The following is a 23,636-nucleotide window of genomic DNA, read 5'->3' as shown; positions in this document are numbered from 1 at the left end:
TTTTAAAGTTTACTCAACAAACCTTGCCACCTTTAACAAAGGTTTACAATATACCATTGATGAAAAAAAAATCTAAAGAGGGTCAAGATTTTCAAGTATTAACTCCATTTAAATATCTCTGAAATTCTTGAATCATCTGATACTACAGAAGCCCAGCCTGCAACCTTATTCATATCTCTCTTACTTGAGTTAGATAGAGACTGGGTTATGAAACTATACTTTAGAAATCGAAAAGAGTTATTCTTGAAGATGACAGTTGAAATATTTCCAGATGTAGCCAAAGAAACCCAAAAAGAAGGAAGCAATTTTTGATTATGAGACCCAAATTGTTACAGATGGGAGCTACATTTATGTTAAAATTTCCCGGCAAATGTTATATAAACCATTGCAACATTAAGTATATTTTCCACGATCCATCACAACTTATTACGTTTATATCTGATAGAGCTCCTTCTATTATTGAAAAGCTAAATAGTTAGTTGTATCACCTCAGTAAAATTGTACTGTTCTCTAAAACGTGATACAATCCCAGCACGCTATTGTTGACTTATAAGATGTTTAATTTCCTTACAATTGCCTTCATAAGACTTGGATATCCTCATTTGAGGACTAAGTTTTCAACGACATGATAATCTAGATTTATATTTTGGATGTAAACTTGTATATTATCGCATTTCTTCTATTGTTCGTTGATAATTTCTGTTTGTCAAGGAATATTCTTGATTGTATAAATGAAAATTTGCAATTAAAAAAAAAAGTGAAAGAACTTGTTCCCCAAGCTAAGGGCATTCACTGCATGATTCACTGATATGCTCTTGCCAGTAAGACTCTTCCAGTGACTCTACAACAAGCACCTGATTCTGTTAAAAAAATTGTGAATTACATCAAATCTGGAGCCCTAAACACCTGTCTGTTTAAAGAAATATGTAAAGACATGGATTCTGATCATGAGGTTCTTCTTTTCTACACTGCTGTACATGTTGGTTGTTGAAAGGAAATGTTGTGAATCGTGTCTTGAGTTGAACGATGAAATAAAGTTTTCCTGGAAGTGCAAGGGAAGCATGACCTTGTGGCTTGCGTACATGATGAAGCTTGGAATAAAAGACTTGCTTACTTAGCAGACATTTTAGAAAGCTAAATAAGCTGAACCTGAAACTTCAGGGAAAAGAAACACACATCCAATTTCAAGACAATCTTCAGGCATTCATATCCAAGCTGCAGAACTGGCGTCGGAAAGTTAACGGGGAAACATTGCTATGTTCAAGAAACTGTGCAGTGTGGTAGATGAATCTGAGGTTGAACTGGATGACAATCTAAAAGAGGAGATTACTGGGCACCTTGGATCCCTTGAAAAGGAATTTCAGCGGTACTTCCCTAATCTTACAGAAGATGAATCTGCACTGGTACGAAACCCATTCTCTGCTTCCTTGAATGTAGCCAGCATTCCTGATGAAGTACAGAATGAACTCTTGGATATGTGGAGCGATTCCTCGGCATGTGATCTGTTTCATGAAAAATTGCTTCCTCACTTCTAGTGTGCAATGTATCAGTCATAGCCAAATGTCACCATGCTTGCATTTCGAGTTTTACTTCCATTTGCCTCAACATATTTCTGTGAGAGTGGATTTTCAACGCTTCTTTATATCAAAAACAAAGGCAAGAAACAGACTGAATGCTGAGGATGACATGAGATTGGCTTTTACAAACACTAAGCTGTGAATTCCGATGCTGGTTGCCAAGATGCAGAGCCAACCATCGCTTAATCATGATTAGTGAGTAATCATTACTCATTAATGATTACAACTAATTATTAAAATTAAGTATTTGGCTACTGTTAGAATTATATTCTGAATCTGAAAAATCTATTTTCACTGTATTTTCTTTTTTTCTAGGAACCTAGGACCTAATTCTAATCTAAGAATATGTCCTATTTAGGATGTATAAAAAGTGCCTTCTTATGTAATTGTGGAAGGGGGTTGCAGGTTACTTGGCTACTCTAAAAGGGGGCGCAACCTGAAAAAGGTTGGGAAACACTGGTCTAGACACTGGCAGCTAATATTTAATGCTAAACAATGCAGAGTAATGTTTTTGGGGTGTAAAATCCCAAGGGAGAGGTACAGTATCACAGATGAAATTCTTCTCAGCACAAAGGAGGTGGGATAAATGTGGCCAAACAGGTGGATAAAGTGACAGCAAAAGCCAGAAATATGCTTACCTGCATAGGGTTATTAAGCAGAAAAAGGGAGGTGATATTGCCCCTGTATAGGTGCCTAATGAGACATCACTTGGAATACTGTGTACAATTCTGGAGACTGTACCTTGAAAAATATATAAATAGGATAGAGTCATCCCAGAGGGTGGGTACTAAAATGTTCAGTGGTCTTCATTCTAAAGCATGTGGGGATAGACTCTGCGGTGCTCAGTTAATGCACTAATGCCACAGTACCCGCATCTCTGCAGGAAGACTATGTCCTGTCTATCCTGAAATTCATTTATCCTATCCTTTTTCAAGGATGGCAGATACTGGTGGGAGGTCATCTGCTTCATATCTCCTGGAAGCTGGGCTGAGCTCAGCAGCAACACCAGCCAATCCTTTTGTTCTTTACCTTGCAAAATATAGCAGAAGTCATCGCCTGTGGTCTCCTGTGGTTTATTCAGAAAGAGCACATATATATCTATGATAAAGATTTGGAACTGTTTCACTCCGTTTTCCTTGTCTACAATGAAAAAAATCAAAGAAAGCATGGCACACCATGTGGTATGAATAGGGGCAAACTACAGCCGGGGCTTTTTTTTTTTTTCAAAATCAGCCTATAGACGATACCACATTTTAGGAGCTGGGAAGCTCCGTCCCTTGCAGAGTTATTATGCCTGCGGGGTTGTTCAAAAAGCACTCTGAGTGGTGTGGAGTTATTTTCCTGCTATCTACAATGTGCGCAGTGCACTTTACTTACTGGATTGAAGTCTGCCGACTTCAGTGACTGATTTTGTCTTGCAGATGGTACCACCTAGGAGGAGCCAGGAAGCTCCTCCCCTTGCATTATCATTCCCACGGCCTGTGGGGTTGCTCAAAACTATGGGCCTTTTCCTTTTGCTGGCAATTTTAGTACTCAGTACCTGTGGTGTTTATGTTTATAAAGGCCATAATGGACTATGATATATCAGTGATAATGGGGAGGGGTAGGTATAGTCCAGCACTTGTAAGTAGTACTGAATTGAAAACCAGACCAAAAGCTATCATTAAAATGTCATCAGTGGATAATTGAACTGTAAATGTTGTTGATGAGTATTTAAAGGTTATGATGTCTTATTTTAATGTTGCAGCAGAAAGACAGATATTAGATGTAATTTCAGCATACTTGAATAAAGGCAAAATTGATTTTCTGTTTCTCAAAGAGACATGGCTCTCAGATACAGATGAGCTTCTTTTGAATCTCCACTGTCCAATGAGTTATTCTTATTTACAACAGCTGAGGATAGGGAGGAAAGGATGGAGGGTGCTGGGTTTTTTTTTTTTTTTTATAAATTTATTTATGAGGTACAACATCTTCCATTTTCAACTAGACAAGGCTGTGAAAGAATAGTTTTTAGACTTGTGGATCACATGTTTGTTTTAAGTTTAGTGTCCTCCAGGAATACTGACAGATGACCCAATGATAATAATGACATTTTTAAATTCTCATTTAATTCATTACCCTAAAGTTATTTTATTGGGTGATCTGAATCTTCATAAAGACAGTAAGCCATAAGGTATATTTGAGTTTTCAGATTTTTTACTCTCTCTAAAGATGGTATCCCTCAATACCTCTCCCACTCATAAGGGTGGGCATATTTTAGACCAGGTGATATGACCTGGGCATTCAGTTTATAAAAAGCTGATTGAAACAACAGACATCTCTCCAGTATTGTCATCAGACCACTATTTAATTAACTTTCAAATGTGTAGTGCAGGTAAAAATCTTGGAGAGTTAATAATTTAACAGACTAGATGGTTGGGCCAGCTACTGACCCTGAGAGATTTAAAAATGAGTGACAACTGAGTAAAGCTCAGCTCAGTAGAGGGGATGCAGACTCGCTGATACAGTTATTAGCCTCTGCAAAGAACGTAGCACCTCTAACTTTAAGAACATGACTAGCAATACAGAACAGAGTCCCTTGGTATGATAACACACTAATACTGGCGAAGAGGAAGATGAGTGTGTGAGAGGATTTTGGAGGGAAAATTGCTCAGTTTCTGCTAGAAAACAATATTTTAGACCTAGAAACGAATATAAGCAGTTATTCACGACAGCCAGGAAGTCCTCCTATACTGGGCAGTTATATTCTTTTTTTTAAATCGGCCTTCCAAGCTATTTAATATTGTAAAGTGGATGAACGAAGAAAAAAGACTGTAGTTATGACTTCTCCCCTGCAGATTTTGCTACATATTTAAAGGAAAAAAGCAAGTAGTCTAAAAAGTCAATAAGATACCCAGACTTTGCTGATGCTCCTGAGAATCTTTTTATTACCATCACTGAGCAGCCTGTAGTATGGGAATCAGTTAAAGATGTTGGGGTGACAGAAATTGAAAGAATGATGGAGCATGTAAAAAAACTCAGTCAGTCCACTTGATCCTTGCCCTTTTTCTGTAATGCACATTTTAAAGGAGGAGTTTATTGAACCAATTGGTTCGTTAATTAATTTATCTTTTATGGAAGGGATAGTTCCTTCAATATTAAAGAAAGCAACAGTGCGGCCAGTAAATAAGAAAGGAAACCTCCCATTAGATCTCCCCGCTAGTTACCGCCCAATATAAAATCTAACAACCCTGGGAAAGCTTCTTGAGAAAGTAGCTTATTTATGGTTATCTGATTTCTTTAATGAGAATTGGATTCTCATTAAATTTCAATTTGGATCAATTTCAATGCGGGTTTAGACAAAAACATAGTACCGAGACCTTATTATGCTCAGTATTAGATTTACTTCTTCTGAAACCTGATAAGGGTAAGTCTGTAATAGGGCTCTTTTTCGATGTATTTTCGGCATTTGATAAGGTTTCACATGTAGTGTTGTTGGAGAAATTGAAATCAATGCAATTCCAACATTGCTCTCTGCTTCAATTGCAAAGGGTAATGGGGAATTGGATTCAAACAGCAACCAACGAGGGCCCTAACGTTTACTGTCTGGGAAACTGATCAGCAAAGGGGTAGCCTACATGGCCCAGTAGATACTAACATAGACTTGCTGGGCATACCCGATGGACCACTTGGCCTTTTATGCCATCATTTCTATGTTTTATGGTTCAGTGGGGATTGGGGGAACTGCTTTAGTGCGGTTTTCATCTTATTTGGCAGCAAGAATACAACAGGTCTATTTTGGAGGTGAGCAATCAGCTTTGATGATATATCATGTGTTTTGCAGGGCTCTGCATTAGCTGCGACTTTATTCAATTTATATCTACAACCTCTATGACTGTACTTGATGCACATGCAATTATATTTAGGTTATATACTGATGATCTACAACTGTATTTTGAGGTGAGAGGAAATCCTAAAGCAATGATTAATATTATTGAAAAAAATGTGCATGTGATCATCGAGTGGTTGCAGAATAACCATTTAATCTTGAATCTCCCGAAGACCTAGGCAATTTGCTTTTCAGGAGATTCAGAATATTTGAGAAAGCATAATATCAGTGATCTTGTAATATTAGATACAATTGTCCGGTTTAAGGATTAAGTTTGATGCCTGACTTACATTTAAGAGAGCATATACAGAAGATAATAAAGTCTGGCTATTTTAAGTTAAGACTGCTGAGGCACTTGAGATATATGCTTGATAAAGATGATTTTCGAACTGAGGTTCAATCTTTCATGCTGTGTTGATTATTGCATCTTGTTATTTATAGGACTTTCTGCTGCTTCATTGGAAGCAATTCAGGTTTTGCAGAATTCTGCAGCCCGTCTTTTAGTTGGTGGTGAGTGCCGGAAGCATATTATTCCTAGGCTACAAGTACTTCACTGGCTTTCAAGTAAGATATCGGATAGAGTTTAAGATACTGGTTCTTGTATTTAAAGCTCTAAATTCAGGTGGACTGTCTTACCTAGCTGAATTACTTAAGTATTATTTCCTGACTTGGACCTTACGGTCGAAAGAAATTAATTTATTGGTGATTACCACCATTCCGACAGCATGATAGCAGGAGATGCAGGTTAGAACCTTTTGTGTTGCACGGTCAAAGTTATGAAATGACTCACCTGACATTGTACAGGCCTGTAATGATATTAAAATATTTAGAAAAGCAACATAAGACATTGCTGTTTAGGCAGGATTTTGATCCTTAATGTCAAGCAAGTGCACTTCTAAGTAATTAAGTCAGGAAATGACTTTTATGTTTGTTTTGTTTTAATAAGTGAATGTATTTTAAATGTCAAATATTTTATGTTATTGTAATCTACCTAGTATTCACTGCAGATATAGGCAGAATTTAAACCTATTTAAATAAATAAATAACCCAAAGATCTAAGCATATACATGCTAGAGAAAAGGTGAGATAGGGGAGATGTGCTAGACACTTAAATATCTTAAAGGTTTCCATGCACAGGAGGCTAGCCTCTTTCAAAGGAAAGGAGACTCTAGAACAAGGGGTCATGGGATGAAGGTGAAAGGGGTGGACTCAGGAGAAATCTTAGAAAATACAGAGAGGGTGGTGGATGCATGGAACAGACTCCCAGTGGAGGCAAAAATGGTATCTGAATTCAAGCAAACATGGGATAAATGAAAGGGATCTCTGAGGGAATGACGGAAATTCTAAGGGCTACATATGTGCACACTATTCGTTTCTGTGTGTACACTATCCATTAGTCAGATACACATGTACCGCCGAAAATAATCAAATGAATGGAGCAACAAATGTACTTGCCAATAAATTAGATGGATGGACAGACTAGATGGGCGATATGGACTTTTTCTGTTGTCATATCTGTATGTTTTTAAACCTGGTAATTAACTAGCATAAGTGATATTAAACATGGTTATTGTGTAGTACTGACTGGGTGGGAAGTCTGTGTAAACTGGAGGGAGTTCAGGCTGAAGAATCAGGAAGGTTTATATGACCTGAAGGAGTACTAGATGAACTGGTGGACTAATTGGTAAACTGATTAATATAATTTATGTACACGTTTAAACTTGGCTGGTGTACGTTCGTATATTGGGACTTATGTGAATAAGTCCTACTTTACTTTCTTATGTAAAATATACTTGCATAGATCTGCTCGTGGCTGTATATGCTGCCCCGCACATATGTTTGAAATTAGCTTCCCTATTTTTAATTGAAAAAAAAAAATGTATGCATCAAGTACTTCCAAGCATTTAATACACTCAGGGGTAGATTTTAAAAGCCCTGCGCGCTTAAATCGTACCGGATTTACGCGTTCCTATTTTGCATAGGCCGCCGGCGCGCGCAAAGCCATGGGACGCGTGTAAGTCCCGGGGCTTCGTAAAAGAGGCGGGAAGGGGCTTGTCCGGGGGGGCGTGTTGGCAGGCCGGGGGTGTGTCTGGGGGCGTGTCCGGGGTCAGGGGGCGGTCCAGGGCGGGTCCGGGGGCAAGGCGACGGTTCGGGGGCGGGCCGGGAGGGCGGTCCCGAGTCCCCCGGCACTGTGGCCTGTGCCGGGGGATGCTGAAACGGCGCGTGCAAGTTACGCCTGCCTCAAGCAGGCATAACTTGCACAACAAAGGTAGGGGAGGGATAAAGGTAGGGCTGGGGGGTGGGTTAGATAGGGGAAGGGAGGGGAAGGTGGGGGGACGCGGAAGGAAAGTTCCCTCCGAGGCCGCTCTGATTTCGGAGCGGCCTCGGAGGGAACGGAGGAAGGCTGCGCGGCTCGGCAGCCTGCGCACGCCGACCCCGGATTTTATAAGATACGCGCGTATCTTATAAAATCCGGCGTACTTTTGTCTGCGCCGGTTGCACGAACAAAAGAACGCGCGCGCATACTTTTTTTAAGATCTACCTCTCAATGTTTTAGCAGCTCAGAATGTGTCTAATTTATTCACAAATACCTTTACTAAAGATGCTTTCACTGAATCTAACGGCATTTTCATCCAACGTGCACAACTCTGATCCCTGAGGACCACAAATGGATCTAGTTTTCAGGATAACCACTATGAATATTTATGATCCAAATTTGCCTACAGAATTGATTTAATAACCAAGTTAATTTGCATAGCTTGTTCAGCCTGAAAATCTGACCCATCTATGGTCCCCCAGAAATGAATTTGTGCATCTTAGTTCAGCTTACCTTGATTCCACTGGGAAAGGTTCATAAAGAAACTTTTTGTAAAAATCTTTCTTAATGTCATGTACTAGAATAACAGCTTTTCCTTGGTCATCAAACTGAGGCCTTCCAGCACGTCCCATCATCTGAAGTACATCTGTGAAACATAAAATGAACCAGTCAACTTGGATTCACTTATACAGACTTTAAGGCAAATTTTAAAAACCCTGAACACACGAAAACCGGGAGATACACACACAAGTTGAGCCAGCGCAGTCTAACTGGATTTTAAAAGGACTCAGAGGACGCGTGTCTCTTCCACTGCACACACAAGTAAAAATTTTCCAAGGTTAGAGTGTGGGTGTAGTCTCGGCTAGGCAAGAAATATGCACGTAAATACTAACACATCCTTGTGCATGCCAAGGTCCCCTGCCACATAAATTTACTTCTGCTAAGGATGGTGAGTAAGTAGCAAAAAAAAAAAAAAAATCAGCGGGGTTCTAAGGGTTAGGGCGAAAAGGGAACTAACTGTGAAATGTAGCTATGGCATCGGTGTGCATCCCTTGCAAAATTTCCTCACTTACACGGGTAGACACAGTGGGCCGGATTTTAAAAGGGTTATGTGCATAAGGTACGCGCGTAACCCTTTTAAAACCCCCCTGTGCGCACCGAGCCTATTTTGCATAGGCTCGGCGGCGCACGCAAGCCCCGGGATGCGCGTAAGTCTCGGGGCTTCGCAAAGGGGGCGTGTCGGGGGCATGTCGGGTGGGCGGCATGAATTTTGGGGTGTTCTGGGGCGTGGCGGGGACGTGGCACCGGCCCGGGGGCGTGGTCAAGGCCTCTGGACCAGCCCCGGGTTTGGTGATGGTGCGCCAACAGCCTGCTGGCGTGCGCAGAGTTACGCCAGCCTCTGGCCGGCGTAACTTTAGCAACAAAGGTAGGGGGAAGGTTTAGATAGGGCCGGGGGGTGGGTTAGGTAGGGGAAGGGAGAGGGAGGTGCGGGGGGGGGGGGGGGGGTAGAAGGAAAGTTCCCTCCGAGGCCGCTCCGATTTCGGTAGGGAACGGGCAGCACGCGCAGGGCTCGGCGCGTGCAAGTTGCACAAATGTGCACCCTGGTGCGCGAACAAAAGTACGCGCGCACGTATATTTATAAAATCTACCCCGGTATTTGCATGCACATGTCCATTTGAAATTACACACACATGTACAAGTGCCCAGCCTATTTGTAATATGCGTGCATTAACATGAAAAAACAGTTTCTGTGATGAATTCTCTGTGCCAAAGAAAACTGTTTAACAGTACATCAGATATATATTGCATACAAGCTGAATCCACAATTTCAGGAGAACAAATCTCAAGTTATTAAAGCAGCAATATAAATAAAAAAAAGATTAGAAGATAAATCAGATGATAGTTAAAAAAAAAACTAAATTAAGATACTTCTTCATGGTTCTGCTTTTGATTGCATTCAAGAGAAATTAATGTTTAATTTTTTTTAAAGCTCCTTTTCCCCAGTCATATCCACCAATATGAAAATAAATAAATCATAGCTCCATGCTATTATCACACTGAGACTTTTATAAATGAGGAGTATGGCTATAAGAACAGGTACCATATTTTCCGGCATATAAGTCAAGTTTTTAACCCCTGAAAATCTTCTCAAAAGTCGGGGGTCGTCTTATACGCCGGGGGTCGTCTTATAGGGTGAATAATTACCGTATTTTTTGCTCCATAAGACGCACTTTTTTCCCCCAAAAGTGGGGGAAAAATGTCTGCGTCTTATGGAGCGAATATAAAAAAAAATACAAATCTAACAAAACCCCCCACCCTCCTGACCGCCCCCCAGACCTGCCAAATTAATTTACTACAACCCCCCACCCTCCTGACCCCCCAAGACCTGCCAAAAGTCCCTGGTGGTCCAGCGGGGGTCCAGGAGCGGTCCGGGAGAGATCTCATGGACTTGGGCCGTCGGCTGCCAGCAATCAAAATGGCTCTGATGGCCCTTTGCCCTTACTATGTCACTGGGGTCGACCAATGGCAGCGGTAAGGGCAAAGGGCCGTTGGCGCCATTTTGATTACTGGCAGCCAACGGCCCTTTGCCATTGGTCGACCCCAGTGACATAGTAAGGGCAAAGGGCTGTCGGCGCCATTTTGATTTCTGGTAGCCCCTGTGACATAGTAAGGGCAAAGGGCCGTCGGCGCCATTTTGATTACTGGCAGCCAACGGCCCTTTACCCTTACTATGTCACAGGAGCTACCACTGCCATTGGTCGACCCCAGTGACATAGTAAGGGCAAAGGGCTATCGGCGCCATTTTGATTGCTGGCAGCCGACGGCCCAAGTCCAGGAGATCGCTCCCGGACCGCTCCTGGACCACCAGGGACTTTTGGCAGGTCTTGGAGGGGTCAGGAGGGTGGGGGGTTGTATTTAATTAATTTGGCAGGTCTTGGAGGGGTCAGGAGGGTGGGAGGTTGTATTTAATTAATTTGGCAGGTCTTGGAGGGGTCAGGAGGGTGAGGGGTTGTATTTAATTAATTTGGCAGGTCTTGGAGGGGTCAGGAGGGTGGGGGTTGTATTTAATTAATTTGGCAGGTTTTGGAGGGGTCAGGAGGGGGGGTTGTATTTAATTAATTTGGCAGGTTTTGGAGGGGTCAGGAGGGTGGGGGGGGGTTGTATTTAATTAATTTGGCAGGTCTTGGGGGGGGGGGGTCAGGAGGGTGGAGGAAGCTGAGGGATTAGTTTTAAAGGGTCGGGGTGGGTTTTTTGTTTATCGGCTCGGGCGCAGCCGATAAAAAAAAAACCCGATCTGGCCGGACGAAAAAAAAAAACACGATGTGAATCGGAACCGGAATCAGAACAGATTCCGGTTCACATCTCTATTACCGGTACCTCCTTCTCTGCCTCTCAGATCTCGCACATGCACGTCTGCGCCGCTTCACTGCAGTCCTCAGGAGCGAGATCTGAGAGGCAGAGAAGGAGGTACTGGTAATAGGATACAAGGGTGGGCCAGAGGGACGCGTTACCGCTCTGATAGTCTTGGAGACAGGGAGGGCTGGGCAAGCAGGGAGAGCTGACCAATCCAAGCAGGATTTGTATACAACAACCAGCCAATCGCCGGTAAGGTACATCGCTTGCCGTGATTGGCTGGTTGTTGTATACTGGGTACCACATACAGTATGCCTTCGATAGTTTATTTTTCCTATGTAACTCTTGAAGATTAATATATTATGGTTATTATAGTTAATGAAGTTAGTATATATCCTTTGTATTAAGTTATTTTATTATTTGTCATGTATGTGACTGGTAAATGTAAAGACTATTTCTGATATTTGTTCTACTGTTTTTAAACCGTTATATGTAAAGCCTGTTGCTAATTTATTGTTTCACTGTAAACCGAAGTGATGTATATCTATACGTACCTCGGTATAAAATAATCTATAAATAAATAAATAAAATAAATAAATGTAGTGACACAGAAGGGTGGTCTTATATGGCGAGTATATCCCAAACTCTATATTTTAACTGGAAAAGTTAGGGGTCGACTTATACGCCCAGTCGTCTTATACGCCGGAAAATACGGTACATACTTTTCATTCTTAAAGTAAAAAAATATAATATATATTAAATCTGAGACAACCCCATGGCTCAGGCCGCAATGCTGCGAGTCTGCTGTCTGTTAGCTGACTTGGACGCTTTAGCCTGGGAAAGAGGGTAGGAACACAGCAGCCACCACTGTGGTGACACCTGCTGGTCACAAAGTGGCAATGAAGGAGTGTGCTAGAGGAAAGGCCTTCCCAGACCTGTGTGTTGACTGGGAATGGGAATGGGGGCTGAATCATGAGGGATAAATAGGGAAAAAAAAAAAAGATAAAGTGACCTAGAAAATAGAACTTAAATGGAAGAAAAAGCCAAGGAACATGACTGAATCTTTTGAGCAGTCTATGTAATATTAATGCTTTAATGTCAACTTTAAATGCTAAATTATAAAAGTCAATCTCAATTTCACATCGCCATCTGGGAGCAAACTCTAGCATCTCCCCAAAGAATATTTTTAAAACACAAAATAGTGCCTTCCTTTGTGATTGCAAATTTTACATGCTTAATCTGTGAAAAGTAGCATTTGTAAAAGCTATGCTGTAGAGGTTACTCCTTTATATTTATCTACATTTTTGGCCCATTATTCCTTCCTTTTTTTTTTTTTCCAACTAAATTGGAATTAGTGCCGAGATAGTGCCAAAAGTATTTTCAGGTCATTCATCAAAATGCGTTATGGCGTTAACGCATGCATTAAGAACAGTAACGCACAGCACGAATGCAAATTTTTGGAAGGGGCGAGATTTAGGGAAAAGAGGGGCAATATCACACCATTTTAATGCCGGAAATAACTACACCTTTTTCCCTGGCGTTAGGCTGTGCGATATGCCCGAAATGGCCATAACGCAATTCGCAATAAATTTTTAGAATTGCATTTTGGCCATTTCTGGGCTAGGGAGGGAAGAGGGGAGAAGGGGAGAGGGAGAGGAGTGGGGTAGAGAGACAGAGAGCTTCCGGGGAGGGCCTCACAGTGTGCAACTATTTATATCTCTACAGGAGGGCCATGTAATAGGTCGAGGTGAAGTGTTGGTGGTGCTTCATGGTTTAGGGGCCAGTTTCTTATGTAGAGTGAGACATATAAACAGCACAGTACACCTTGGTGAAGATTTGACGTCATTTGGAGTGAGGAAAGTCTCACAAAGATGACATTTTGTACTATGTTATATCACCCTAGCTTGATGGTCTCTATAACAGAGTACCATCAAGCTAGGGTGTGAAAATAGGAATTATCGCAGGGTGTGATAAGGTTACTGCACCACGCAATACTACCAATGGATGCGAAGCGGTAAGTTACCATGTGGTGCGGTAATTCTAAAATTTTCTTAAACAAGCCCCTTTTTCTTAATTCGGGTGTTATTAATGCATTGTTAATGCATTTTGATGAAATAGGGTTTTGTGTGCAACTACCCTGGGATTTTTCTATTTCAATAGACCCTTACAGTGCTCAATGCAGCAAGGCCCTAAGGTTGGGGAGCATGCACTGGGATTTCTTCTGAAACTTTGCATCAAAGGCTCTAAATCCAGCCACCATGTGTCAACCTTACAACTCTTTTCCCACCTAGGTGCTGTGAACACTGCCTCCATAGCATCCCCAAATGAGCCAGAGTGCGGAAAATATAATCTAGCAGTCAAATCGGGGACCTGCCGCATTGATGTGCACAGTACTTCCCACCAAGTCACAGGGCCAGCCCGAAACTAACCTTTTAATGTTTGGGGTTGAATAGAGGACAATCAGTTTGTAGGAAGGTGAATACAAAGAGCTTTTAAGGGGCTCTCCATGTTTCTAGTAGAAGTAAGAGACACATGACTTTCCCAATAGAGATTCATTTGGCTAAAAGATGCCTATCTTAGTTCAGCAATGACAAGAATCAATTGCAAACTTCTTGGAATGTTTTGTGAGAGGGTGGCTTAGTACAAAATGAGTTAATACAATCAACATATTGCACTGAATTGTCAATTATCCTATTTTGATATTGTAGAGACAGAAAAATCATCCAAACAACAAAAAAAGATTCATTAGGTATAATATTATAGAAAATACTTAAGTACTATTAAGTTATATGCTAGTATTGCACTCTTTATATAATGATTTAAGAATTCCTTTGTATTCTGTCAAAAATGTATTTTACTTCATATTAAAATACACAAATAAATGACTTAAAAAGTATATCTATCCTTACCCTATGTATATTTAATTATTGCTAAACTGAATGCCAACATTCAAACTAATATCAAACTCATTTATGCTGATACTTGAAGAGCACACAATTACCTGTAATAGGATAATCCACGTATCGTCTTGTTTTTCCATCATAAAACTCTGTTCCCTTTACAATCACTAAATGAGCTGGAAAATTTACACCCCAGGCTAATGTGCTGGTAGCAATGAGGACCTGTGGAAGAAGAGAGGATTAACGAGGTGTATCTAACAGAAAGTCAACTTTAAATGTGCATTTTAAAATTGCTAAAAAAAGAAAGCCACATACCTGGATTTTGCAATTCACAAACAGTTCTTCCACCGTTTTTCTGTCTCTCTCGTGCAGTCCAGCATGGTGCATGCCTATTCCAAAGGCAAGTGTCAGTTTTAAGTTTGAATCCTTCAGCGTCACAATAATATCATTCATCTATAATGGAAAAGATAAGCAAATGAGCAATATTTTATCGCCGTGACTAATGCAGTTGGCAACTTATTTAGTGGGCAGTTTAGCAGCAGAGAAAATGTTCCGCCAGTCCAAAATGGTTAAGCATTATACTAATTACTAATTTTGCATTACTGATGGGTGAAATTTATCTCTCCCAAAGTATTTCCAACAGTCCATTAATCTTTCCTACCAAAATACCATGTGTGGATTTAACTGTACTTTAATTATGCAGCATGCATCATTTACTATATAAAATTATTTTTTAATTTTTAGCCCACTTTTCCAATTAATGCACAAGATGGCTTAAAGCATTATTAGTACTGAAATACAGAAAATCCTTGCTCCAAACAGTTTACAGTCTAAGTGCTCGATGTTTTAAAAAAAAAAAAAAAAAAAAAAGATCAATTTTGGCTCACATTTCCTTTACTCATGGAGTAAAAATAGAGTTAACTCCTTATACAGTAAGCTAATGTATGCTAATTCATTAGGAGTTATTAAAAAAAAGAAAAAAGATTGCTAAGCCCAAAATGTGCACACAAGAGATGCTCAGTGTGCATAAAATATTTTATGCAAAGGAAATATTTTGTAAACATAAATAATGTCTTCTGTGCAGAAAGCATAATTTATGTGCACAAACTCAATTTGGAGGTAATTTTCAAAGAATTATGTACATAAAAATGAGCTTATAAAGCCTGTACTCGCACAATCCGTATTTTATAAAAGCCAAAATTACTCAAATACTTTATGCTTCGTGCACACATACAGGCATGCAAAAAGAGACAGGGCCAGCAGTTATGCTCGTAAGTTGTGATTTTAAGAGATACGCGTACACTTGTTAATTATCTTGCATACTTGATATCAGATCTGTTTCTTGTGTAGTATTGACTGGGTGGAGTTCAGGTTGAAGAATCAAGAGGGTCTTCATGACCTGGAGAAGGACTGAGCTAACTGGTGGAGTAATTGGTAAACTACTAATTTCAATTACGCACTTACGTTTTAAAAGATAATGAGGTGGATAAATCGGCTTTAACACAAATGTCTTACTTTATCTTTGTGTGTAAAATATACATGCATATGTTTTTAAAATAGGAAAAGTACATGCTTTCAATGCATTGAATGTATTCATGCATAAGCATACATGCATAAATATGTTGCGGGGTCAAGTTACGCTTATTTTATGAAAAACGCAGGTCATAAAAAACTGTTGCAGCTCTAAGTGCAGCCACATATGCTTGTATATGCTGCTGACCAGAATGGTTTGAAAGTTATCCTCTTTATGCGTACAAAATAAAATTTGTGCACAAAGAATTATCTCTGTGCATAAAACTTGCTTTGTGTATAGAAAATTTGATTTGTGCAAAAATCGGAGGAAATTTTCAAAATGCTTAAAATTGGGTTTTATGCACATAAATGCACTTTACGTATGTTAATGGGCTTTTGAAAATTACTATCTTATATGCTACTTTTATGTGCACAAATCCTTTTGTGTTTTCTGTTCATAAATTCCAAGTATATGAGCCCCAAACTATGAACTCCAGGTTCACTCCATAGACTAACATTAGTCCAAGTAACTTTATTTTAGGTTTGTCCAGGAGTTAAATTTCCAGCATTAAGAAACAATGCATTAAGCCTATGTGGCACTCCTGATGCATTCATAAACATGGTATTTTTTTTTTATTTGTGCATTTTTTAACATTCTTAGATAGCAATACATGCATGTCATTAGATGGGTCTTAAATTAATGTCTGACTTAATTAACACATAAGATAAAGCAATTCTTTCCTTTACAACATATCATGAAAGATAAGGAAATTATTTATCCTATTTACCCAAGATTATATCCACCCATTATAAAGAAAACGGGAGAATCAATTTAATTGGAGCTATTACATGAAAAATCTTAAATCAAAATCAAGGGAGGGTTGGCCATAATAAAGTCAAATCCCATAACTGGTTTAGGTAGCGCTTTGATTACCAGGGGAATGTGTATCAAGAAACAATCGCGACTGTGGTGGATCGAAGAAAACATATCTCATATTATTTAATCTAAGAACACATTTACTAGGATAACGTATGGTAATCTGGGCCCCAATATCCCTTGCCTCTTGACACTTAGCCAGAAATGTTTTTCTCCGTTGTTGAGTGATCTTCGTTAGATCTGGATAAATCCATATCTTATATCCTAAATACAATTTCTCTCTATTATGGAGAAACAGTTTCAGAATTAAATCCCTCTGAGACTGATGAAAAACTAACAAGCAACGTCCCACAGTAATCAATCTGCTCTTCCGACGGTTGTTCCAGGAAATTTGTGAGATTTCCAACATCTAGATTAGGCATTTGATTGCATTGTCCCTCTTTCTTCTCTGTCTTTATGAAATAAATCTTAATAATAGATGGAATTAATTCTCTTGATAGTTACAGTATTTCCACTAGGTATTTCTTAAATTGCTCTATCGGTGAAATTAGAGTTATATGTGGAAAATGTAATACTCTCAAATTTCTAGGATCTTGTTTCATTTTCCAAGTTCTCAATTTTTCTAGAATTCATCAGTTCTCCTTGTACTAAGGTGTTTTGTGTAACTTGTAGTTGAGATACATGATTTTCCAGGTCTTGTAGTTTATTTGAATGAGCTGTTAACAATGGATCTATCTAGCAAATACGCTGTTGTGTTTCTGTCATAATCTTTGATAAAGTTACTATAGAGGATTGTAAGGAGAGAAGAGCCTTCCATACTGTTTCAAGAGTAACATTTTGCAATTTAATCGCAGTTAGGGTTGACGCTGAAAGCACGCTTACCGCACCCTCCATCAGGCGTTCCTGTCCCAAACCTGGGGATGCCGACATACCTTCTTGCCTCAAAAGTTGTATCAGTTATCGGGGTTGGTTCCAGCTCTTTACCCTCACTCAGTTCCAGCGATTGCTGTAACGTGTGCACTTGGGATCCAATTCCTCCAGAACTCTGTGTGGTTTTTTCCCATTTCCACTGTGTTCCTCCTGAGGGACTTAGGCTCACTCGGCAACTTCGGTCAGGTAGCTAGGCCCGAATCCAGTGGCTGTACAAACTGCGGAGTTGAAGACTTTTTTGGGAGCCCCGGGACTTAAAGATGTTTGTAAGTCCAGCGGCATCGGTATATGCTCCCTGCCGACCGTCACAGCAGACACTCCTTCTGTGGTTGATATTGCCGTCGGGGCAAAGAAGTTCTCAATATTAGCTTGAGAAAGGGCAGGTATCGGCGTGGTCGGAGTTTCCACCCAAATTTTGCCCTTTCTTTTTGTGTGAGGCATCTCAACAAGGAAATATGGTAACGCTGGGAGCTCCTTACTACCTGACCTCCCCTGTCACGGCCATCTTGATTCTCAACCATTAACATGGAAGTGTGCTAATATGTGAGCACAGTTTATCACAGGTTTCTGCGCAAAATTCCTTATTGCATTGGTTAAAGTCTGCACCCAAAAGTTATGTGCACATTTGCAGGTAAAACTGTGCGCATAGCCCAATGAACCTTACTAAATTGGGTTCTAAGTGGGTACGGGAGGAAATTGGAGATAAAGATGGCTTTGAACCTTGCAAAAACAGAAATTTTAGTACTTTAGCATGGAAGTCCTTTACCAAATTTTCCTACATTTACGGTGGAGAACACAGTGATACAGACGTTTTCACATGGGAAGAGAATGGGTGTGACTGTTAAAAGTCAGAGCAGAATCAATCAAATCAGCGCAGAGGCTAGTGAGACAGAACCTCGTCTGGGCGGAAACCGGTTGCCCAGGTCCCTGCCGACCTGCACGGCCTCCGGGAGGCCAACCACACAAAGTTGGTCTCTTAGTAGTCCTCCGACCACTCCAAGCCCTTTCGGACCTGCCGCTGGGTAACGGCAGAGGCGGCAGGCCAGACTGGAGGCAAGGGCGGATGATGGCCGTTGCACTGGAAAGCAGGTGCTGACGAAGACGAAGACTCTGGGCTGAAGACGACGAGGACTTGGAACTCAAGAGACAAGCCGTGGAGCTTGGAACTCAGGAGACAAGCCGTGCAGCTTGGAACTCAGGAGACAAGATGTGCAGCTTGGAACTCAGGAGACAAGATGTGGAACTTGGAACTCGGATGGGACGAGAACGTGGATAAAGTTCAAGGTCAGGAAGAAATCCGGGCAGCGCTCGTAGACAATCCTGCCGGAAGGGGGCTCCAGCCACCAAGGGAACGGATACCGGATAGAGTGGCTTTACTCCTGGAGATGGTCAGCCGGAGACGAGGTCCGGGGCGCGAGAGCTGAACACAGAGCAGGGACGGAAGGATCATCAGGGTCAGGACAACTTGGAAGACAAGGGCATCTGGAGCTCTTGGAAAACATGGAGGTCTGGACCACTTGGAAGATGTGGAAGAATCCATCAAGTGACAAGGATCAAGGCGAAGACATCAGGACTGGAACACAGAACATCAGGTCAAGACAAGGACATCGAGTAAGAGATCAGGAACGAAGATGCCGGGCAGGAGCAGGATGCAGCAGCTCCAGTGGCATTGAAGCACGGCAGCAGGGCCCGCCATGCAGGAGAAGGACACTGACGACCTCCGGACTGCGAAGAGACGGAGAGAAGTGGCCCACTGCGGAAGGCAGCAGCATCAGGGAGTTGGGCCGGCACAAGGAGAGAGGTAAGAGGCCTTCCGTGGCTCCAGCCATGGGAGGAATCACAACACTCTTGGCTTTAAATGACCTCAAAGTTTTAGCAGCTTTCCTTTTCCTATAGTTCTTTGATTACAAATTTGATAAGAATCATCTCTCTAAAGCAGGGGTTTTATTATTGGCATCTGTCATCACCAATACTGTAGCTGAAATGTAGATCAGAAATTGGACCCCTATATCTTGGCTGTACAAGTTATTCGAGGTCAGAATTTTTTATATCTAAAATTATTAAGTCAGAATTCCTCCTTTTTCAATTTTTAGAGGTTGAAACCTATGAGTATTTCTTAGGGAAAAGCTCATGAAAATAAAATTAAATTTCTACACTAGATTTCCAGGACGTTTCAAAAATTCAATTCATGTTTAGTCAGTGAAGACCAGTTACCTTGGAAGATGGACAGTAATAGGAAAACATGTTCATTTATAAATAAGACAACATTTCTCTTCTGACCTAGTTGGTCAAATTCATACCAAGAAATGTTTTATACTAACACTATAGGAATGTAATGAAATAATGTAAAATGATTTAAGACTTGATGTGTCTATGCATTATTGCAATTTTATAGTTTGTTGCAAACTGCTGTACAAGCAAATATTATTAAAATGATACAACAGAACTGCAATAATTCAGTAGCAACGAAGATAAAATAACACAGCCAAACAGACAAGAGAGTTCACACTAATACATAGAAATTAAGAAAAAAGGTGGGTCTTAAAGTTGGTTTTGACATGAAAGGGAGGGCAAGAGAAAAATGAACAAAAGATATTGAATGAAGAAGGAGCTATAATAAAAGCATGCAGAGAGAGTAGCAAGAAAGGGGATATGATATGGGCATTCAAGTGCTTTAAAAGGTACAAATAATGCACAAGATGCAAGAATTTTTAGTGGAAAAGAATTTCTAGAATAAGGGGTCATGATATGAAGTTTAAAACTGGCAGATTCAGGAATCACATAAGGAAATATTTTTTCACAGAAAGAGTAGTGGATGCACAGAACACCCCCTCCCCCCTTCCCAGTGATGGTAGTGGAGGCAAAACATTAACAAAAATTGTGAGCACATTGGATAAGCACAGAGAATCCTTGGCTGAAGGGAAGGGAAAGCTTTGCAGTACAGAAATAGGAAAGGATAATGGGCAGACGTGAAGGGTCTGGTGATCATTATCTGCTATCATGGTCTGTGCTTTTATACATACAATGTTGAGAGGCAGGGCAGCAAAATTTAAGCTGACACACAGTAGGGAGAGATGAGAGAGTGTACATGGTTTGGTCCTGTATATTGATAAAATGCAAAAACTAGATTCATAATTATAAACTGAACAGGATCACAAAGAGAGAAACAATGGAATTATCTACAGAGGGTAAACAAAATGGATGGGAGGAGTGAGAATGGAATGGAGCATTAACATTTTCAGCTAATGCAGGAAGAACTGTAAAACAGGAAGCTGGTGAAATAAAAAAAAAGAATGAACAAAGGAATAAGTAATTTAGCAATATCAAGACACAGGAAAGAGAACATTTTAGAGATGTTTGAGACCTGGAAGTGACATAATACAGTAATAAATGAAGGCTCAAAATCTCAGCAGGGAAAAAAGGGGGCTTAGTAGAAAGATGAGAAAAGAAAGGAAGGAAGGGAGAAAGAGTGGCCTAGAGGTAAAAGCAATGGACTGAGAACTAAAGAAGACAGGATTCAATCCTGCTTCTCCCAATGACATGCCCTGTGACCTTGGGCAAATCACTCCATCTCTCATTGCCCCAGGTACCCACTTAGATTGTAAGCTCTTTGGGGCACAGACTTATTGCATCTGAATACTTATAACCACCGTATAGTGCTGTGTGCATCCAGTAATGCTGTAAAAATGAGAAGTACTATTACTATAAAAGGCTTGGGGAAAGTTGGAAAAAATACAAGAAATCTTGGCCAAGTAGAGTTAAAGCTTTAGATGAGTACTAGACCAGCGAAAAATGGCAAAGAGAGATTTGAGTGGTAACAGAACGGGGAGAAAAAGGTTTTATGTCATCAACTTGGTGATGGTATATAAGGCTAAAGCTGTAAATAACAGTATTTTCTTCAAAGCAAACGAAGAAATTCTTGGAGGAACAAAAAAAGATTGCTGGGTATGACAATGTAATTAGACTCTAGGGAAAGGTGATGATCACCATATGTGAGGGTCAGGAAAGAGTAATTTTTTCACTCTGTTGGGGAATTATGCTCGGACACAGTGTTGCCTTTTTTAACTTCTTTCTGCAGGATTACTATAAAGACAGCTATAAATGTGATCTGAAAAATATTGGGCTCAATGGACTTTTGGTCTTCTTGGAATTTACCAAGGTAAGAATAGCATACAGAAAAGGGTAAGAGACAACCAAGGGAAAATCTCTTCTTAACCTGGAGTAAGAGGAGGCAAGAAAAAAGAATGAAGCCTGTTTGTTGACACACACCAATGATTTAAAATACAGAAAAAAAGCAGTATAAACAGAGTGGTGTGGACAAAACCCAGCTCAAGAATGATTTAAAAAAAGACAAAAGCAAAGAAAGCAGAACAATGCTCAATAAGTAGGGAAGGAAAAAAAGGAAGGGGGATGGGATGACAAATAGAAAAAGTGTGTATAACTTGCATGTCTTTAAATGCTGGGAGGAGGATCATAAGAAAGCAGCCTAGTTAGTCAATAAGGAGAGGGGAGGTCCAATTTAAAGGCCCAGGCAACTGGAGTTGTGGCCAGGCGGAGGGTGATATTTTACACCAACAGGAAATAATTTTCAAGAAGTTACATGCCTAAATGTAGCTACCAATTTTCAAAAGCCATTTAATCAAGTAAAGTGAACTTATGTGAGTAAATCCTATGGATAATTCAATGGCATATATTGTAGCATTTTTCAAAAGCCTGCTTACTTGCGTAAAGCGCATTTACATTTGCCCATGTACCCAATTTTACATGTGTAAATGCCTCTTAAAATCAGGCCCTTAGTGCTTAAGACCTGAGTCTCGACAACCACTGCAGCAAGTAGCTAGCAGCAGATTGAGATTCCCAGCGGGATGGATTCATGAACTGTTAAGGAACAGACAGAATATGTTATGAGTTTAAGCCTTTACTTTCAGGTTGCACATGTAGTAAGGAAAACAGGTCAGCTGTCAGGTTGGCAAGAGAGAACCATCAGTTCAATTCCTGAATCAAGGTTCGCTAAAATCCAAAGGTGAACAGATGAAGTCCCAAGTTGAGGCAAGTCTAAGTTGCTAATGAGCTTGGCCAGAACCAGAGTCAAACATGGGATTGAGTTTCCATGGCAAGAAAGTTGGGTAGCCTTCAGTTTTCTGGAAACACTTTCCTTTTCCAAGCAATCCCTTTTGACAGATCCTCCAACCAATCTGGCTCCTTGGGGATGGGGTTTCAGTGGCTATCCTTGAAGCTGTTCCCTCCGGGGCTCTGATCTTTTTCTGTGTTCTCAGATTAGCTCAATGGCCAGGGCATCTTTCCTTGGTTCAAGCTCTAAAGTGACCAGACCTCACACTTTGCCTGTTAACTGGTATTATCTTGTGGAGGAGGATTTTCTTCATGCTCTCCGACAGAAAGATGTCTCATGAGAGTGAGATATGCCCAAAGGATACAAATCAAAAGGGAGAAGTTGAAGGAAATGTTTCCCTTTGAAACTTTTCCAACCATCATTGTTTCTTAATTCAACTTAGTTTTATCTTCTATTTTGTCAGCTTTCTCCAATTTCCTCCCCCCAACACTCTCCATTGTTTTGGTCTTAACTCTTATTTTTTTTTATTCTTCTCAGCTGCAACTCCTCCTTTCTTTTATGCCTCCAAATCCCTTTTCTGTCTTCTCTCCACTTATTTCCTTGCACATTTTCTCAAGCTCTCTCTATTTATCTATCATTAAGCACTAAACAAAAACCAATAAGTAATATCAGGAAAACCAGGCGCAACAGCAAATTGCAATTTTTTTCTGTAATAAAAATTGTCTGAAAGCATTTCTTCAATTAGAGCAAAAATATTAACTATTCAAAAGTTAAAATGCATGAGATAAATTAAAATAAATAAAACGATCAAACTCCATTTTTCTTTGGCATGAGACTTTTAAAGCATTAGCCATTCCCTTGGCAGCAATCTGTGCTTTTCTTCTTCTATTACTCATTGCATGCAATGACCACAGATTGTACTGCTGTGAATTTATTTAGAGGTTTTTTTTTCCACTGTACAATCACAGGTTGTTCCTTCTTCTTCCATAGACTTGCACTGAAGTGATGTCCTGTGGTGCTGCTAGTCATACACCTGCAAACTGGTGTAATTTAACACGGGAAAAACTAAAGGTCCCTTAGCAGGAGTGCAGGAGCATACTATAATGCACTGTCCTTCTACCAGCAGGAGCTCGTGATCACTTCTGTTGGGGCATGCCCTCCCCTTAACTCCTGTTTACTTTCACATAAATCAATACAGTAGAAACAAGCGTGTTTCATCCACTGGCACAA

At 40.4% G+C, this 23,636-nt stretch overlaps 1 protein-coding gene across 8 annotated transcripts in view; it reads right to left on the bottom strand.

Moving 5' to 3' along the window:
* Positions 1–23,636, bottom strand: part of ASCC3 (activating signal cointegrator 1 complex subunit 3) — a 1,498,074-nt gene that overhangs the window by 217,124 nt on the left and 1,257,314 nt on the right. For all 8 annotated transcript variants that reach the window (XM_029595357.1, XM_029595354.1, XM_029595356.1 and 5 more), the window contains 3 exons: positions 14,332–14,469; positions 14,118–14,238; positions 8,276–8,408 (listed from right to left, as the gene is read on the bottom strand). In XM_029595357.1, coding sequence (XP_029451217.1) covers positions 8,276–8,408; positions 14,118–14,238; positions 14,332–14,469 — 392 coding nt within the window. The remainder of the gene's footprint in view (positions 1–8,275; positions 8,409–14,117; positions 14,239–14,331; positions 14,470–23,636) is intronic.

This window comes from Rhinatrema bivittatum, chromosome 3 (genome assembly GCF_901001135.1).
Source record: "Rhinatrema bivittatum chromosome 3, aRhiBiv1.1, whole genome shotgun sequence".
Classification (NCBI taxonomy): Eukaryota; Metazoa; Chordata; class Amphibia; order Gymnophiona; family Rhinatrematidae; genus Rhinatrema; species Rhinatrema bivittatum.
The sequence above is the reverse complement of the archived record's forward strand: the minus strand, read 5'-3'. Positions and strand labels throughout refer to the sequence as shown.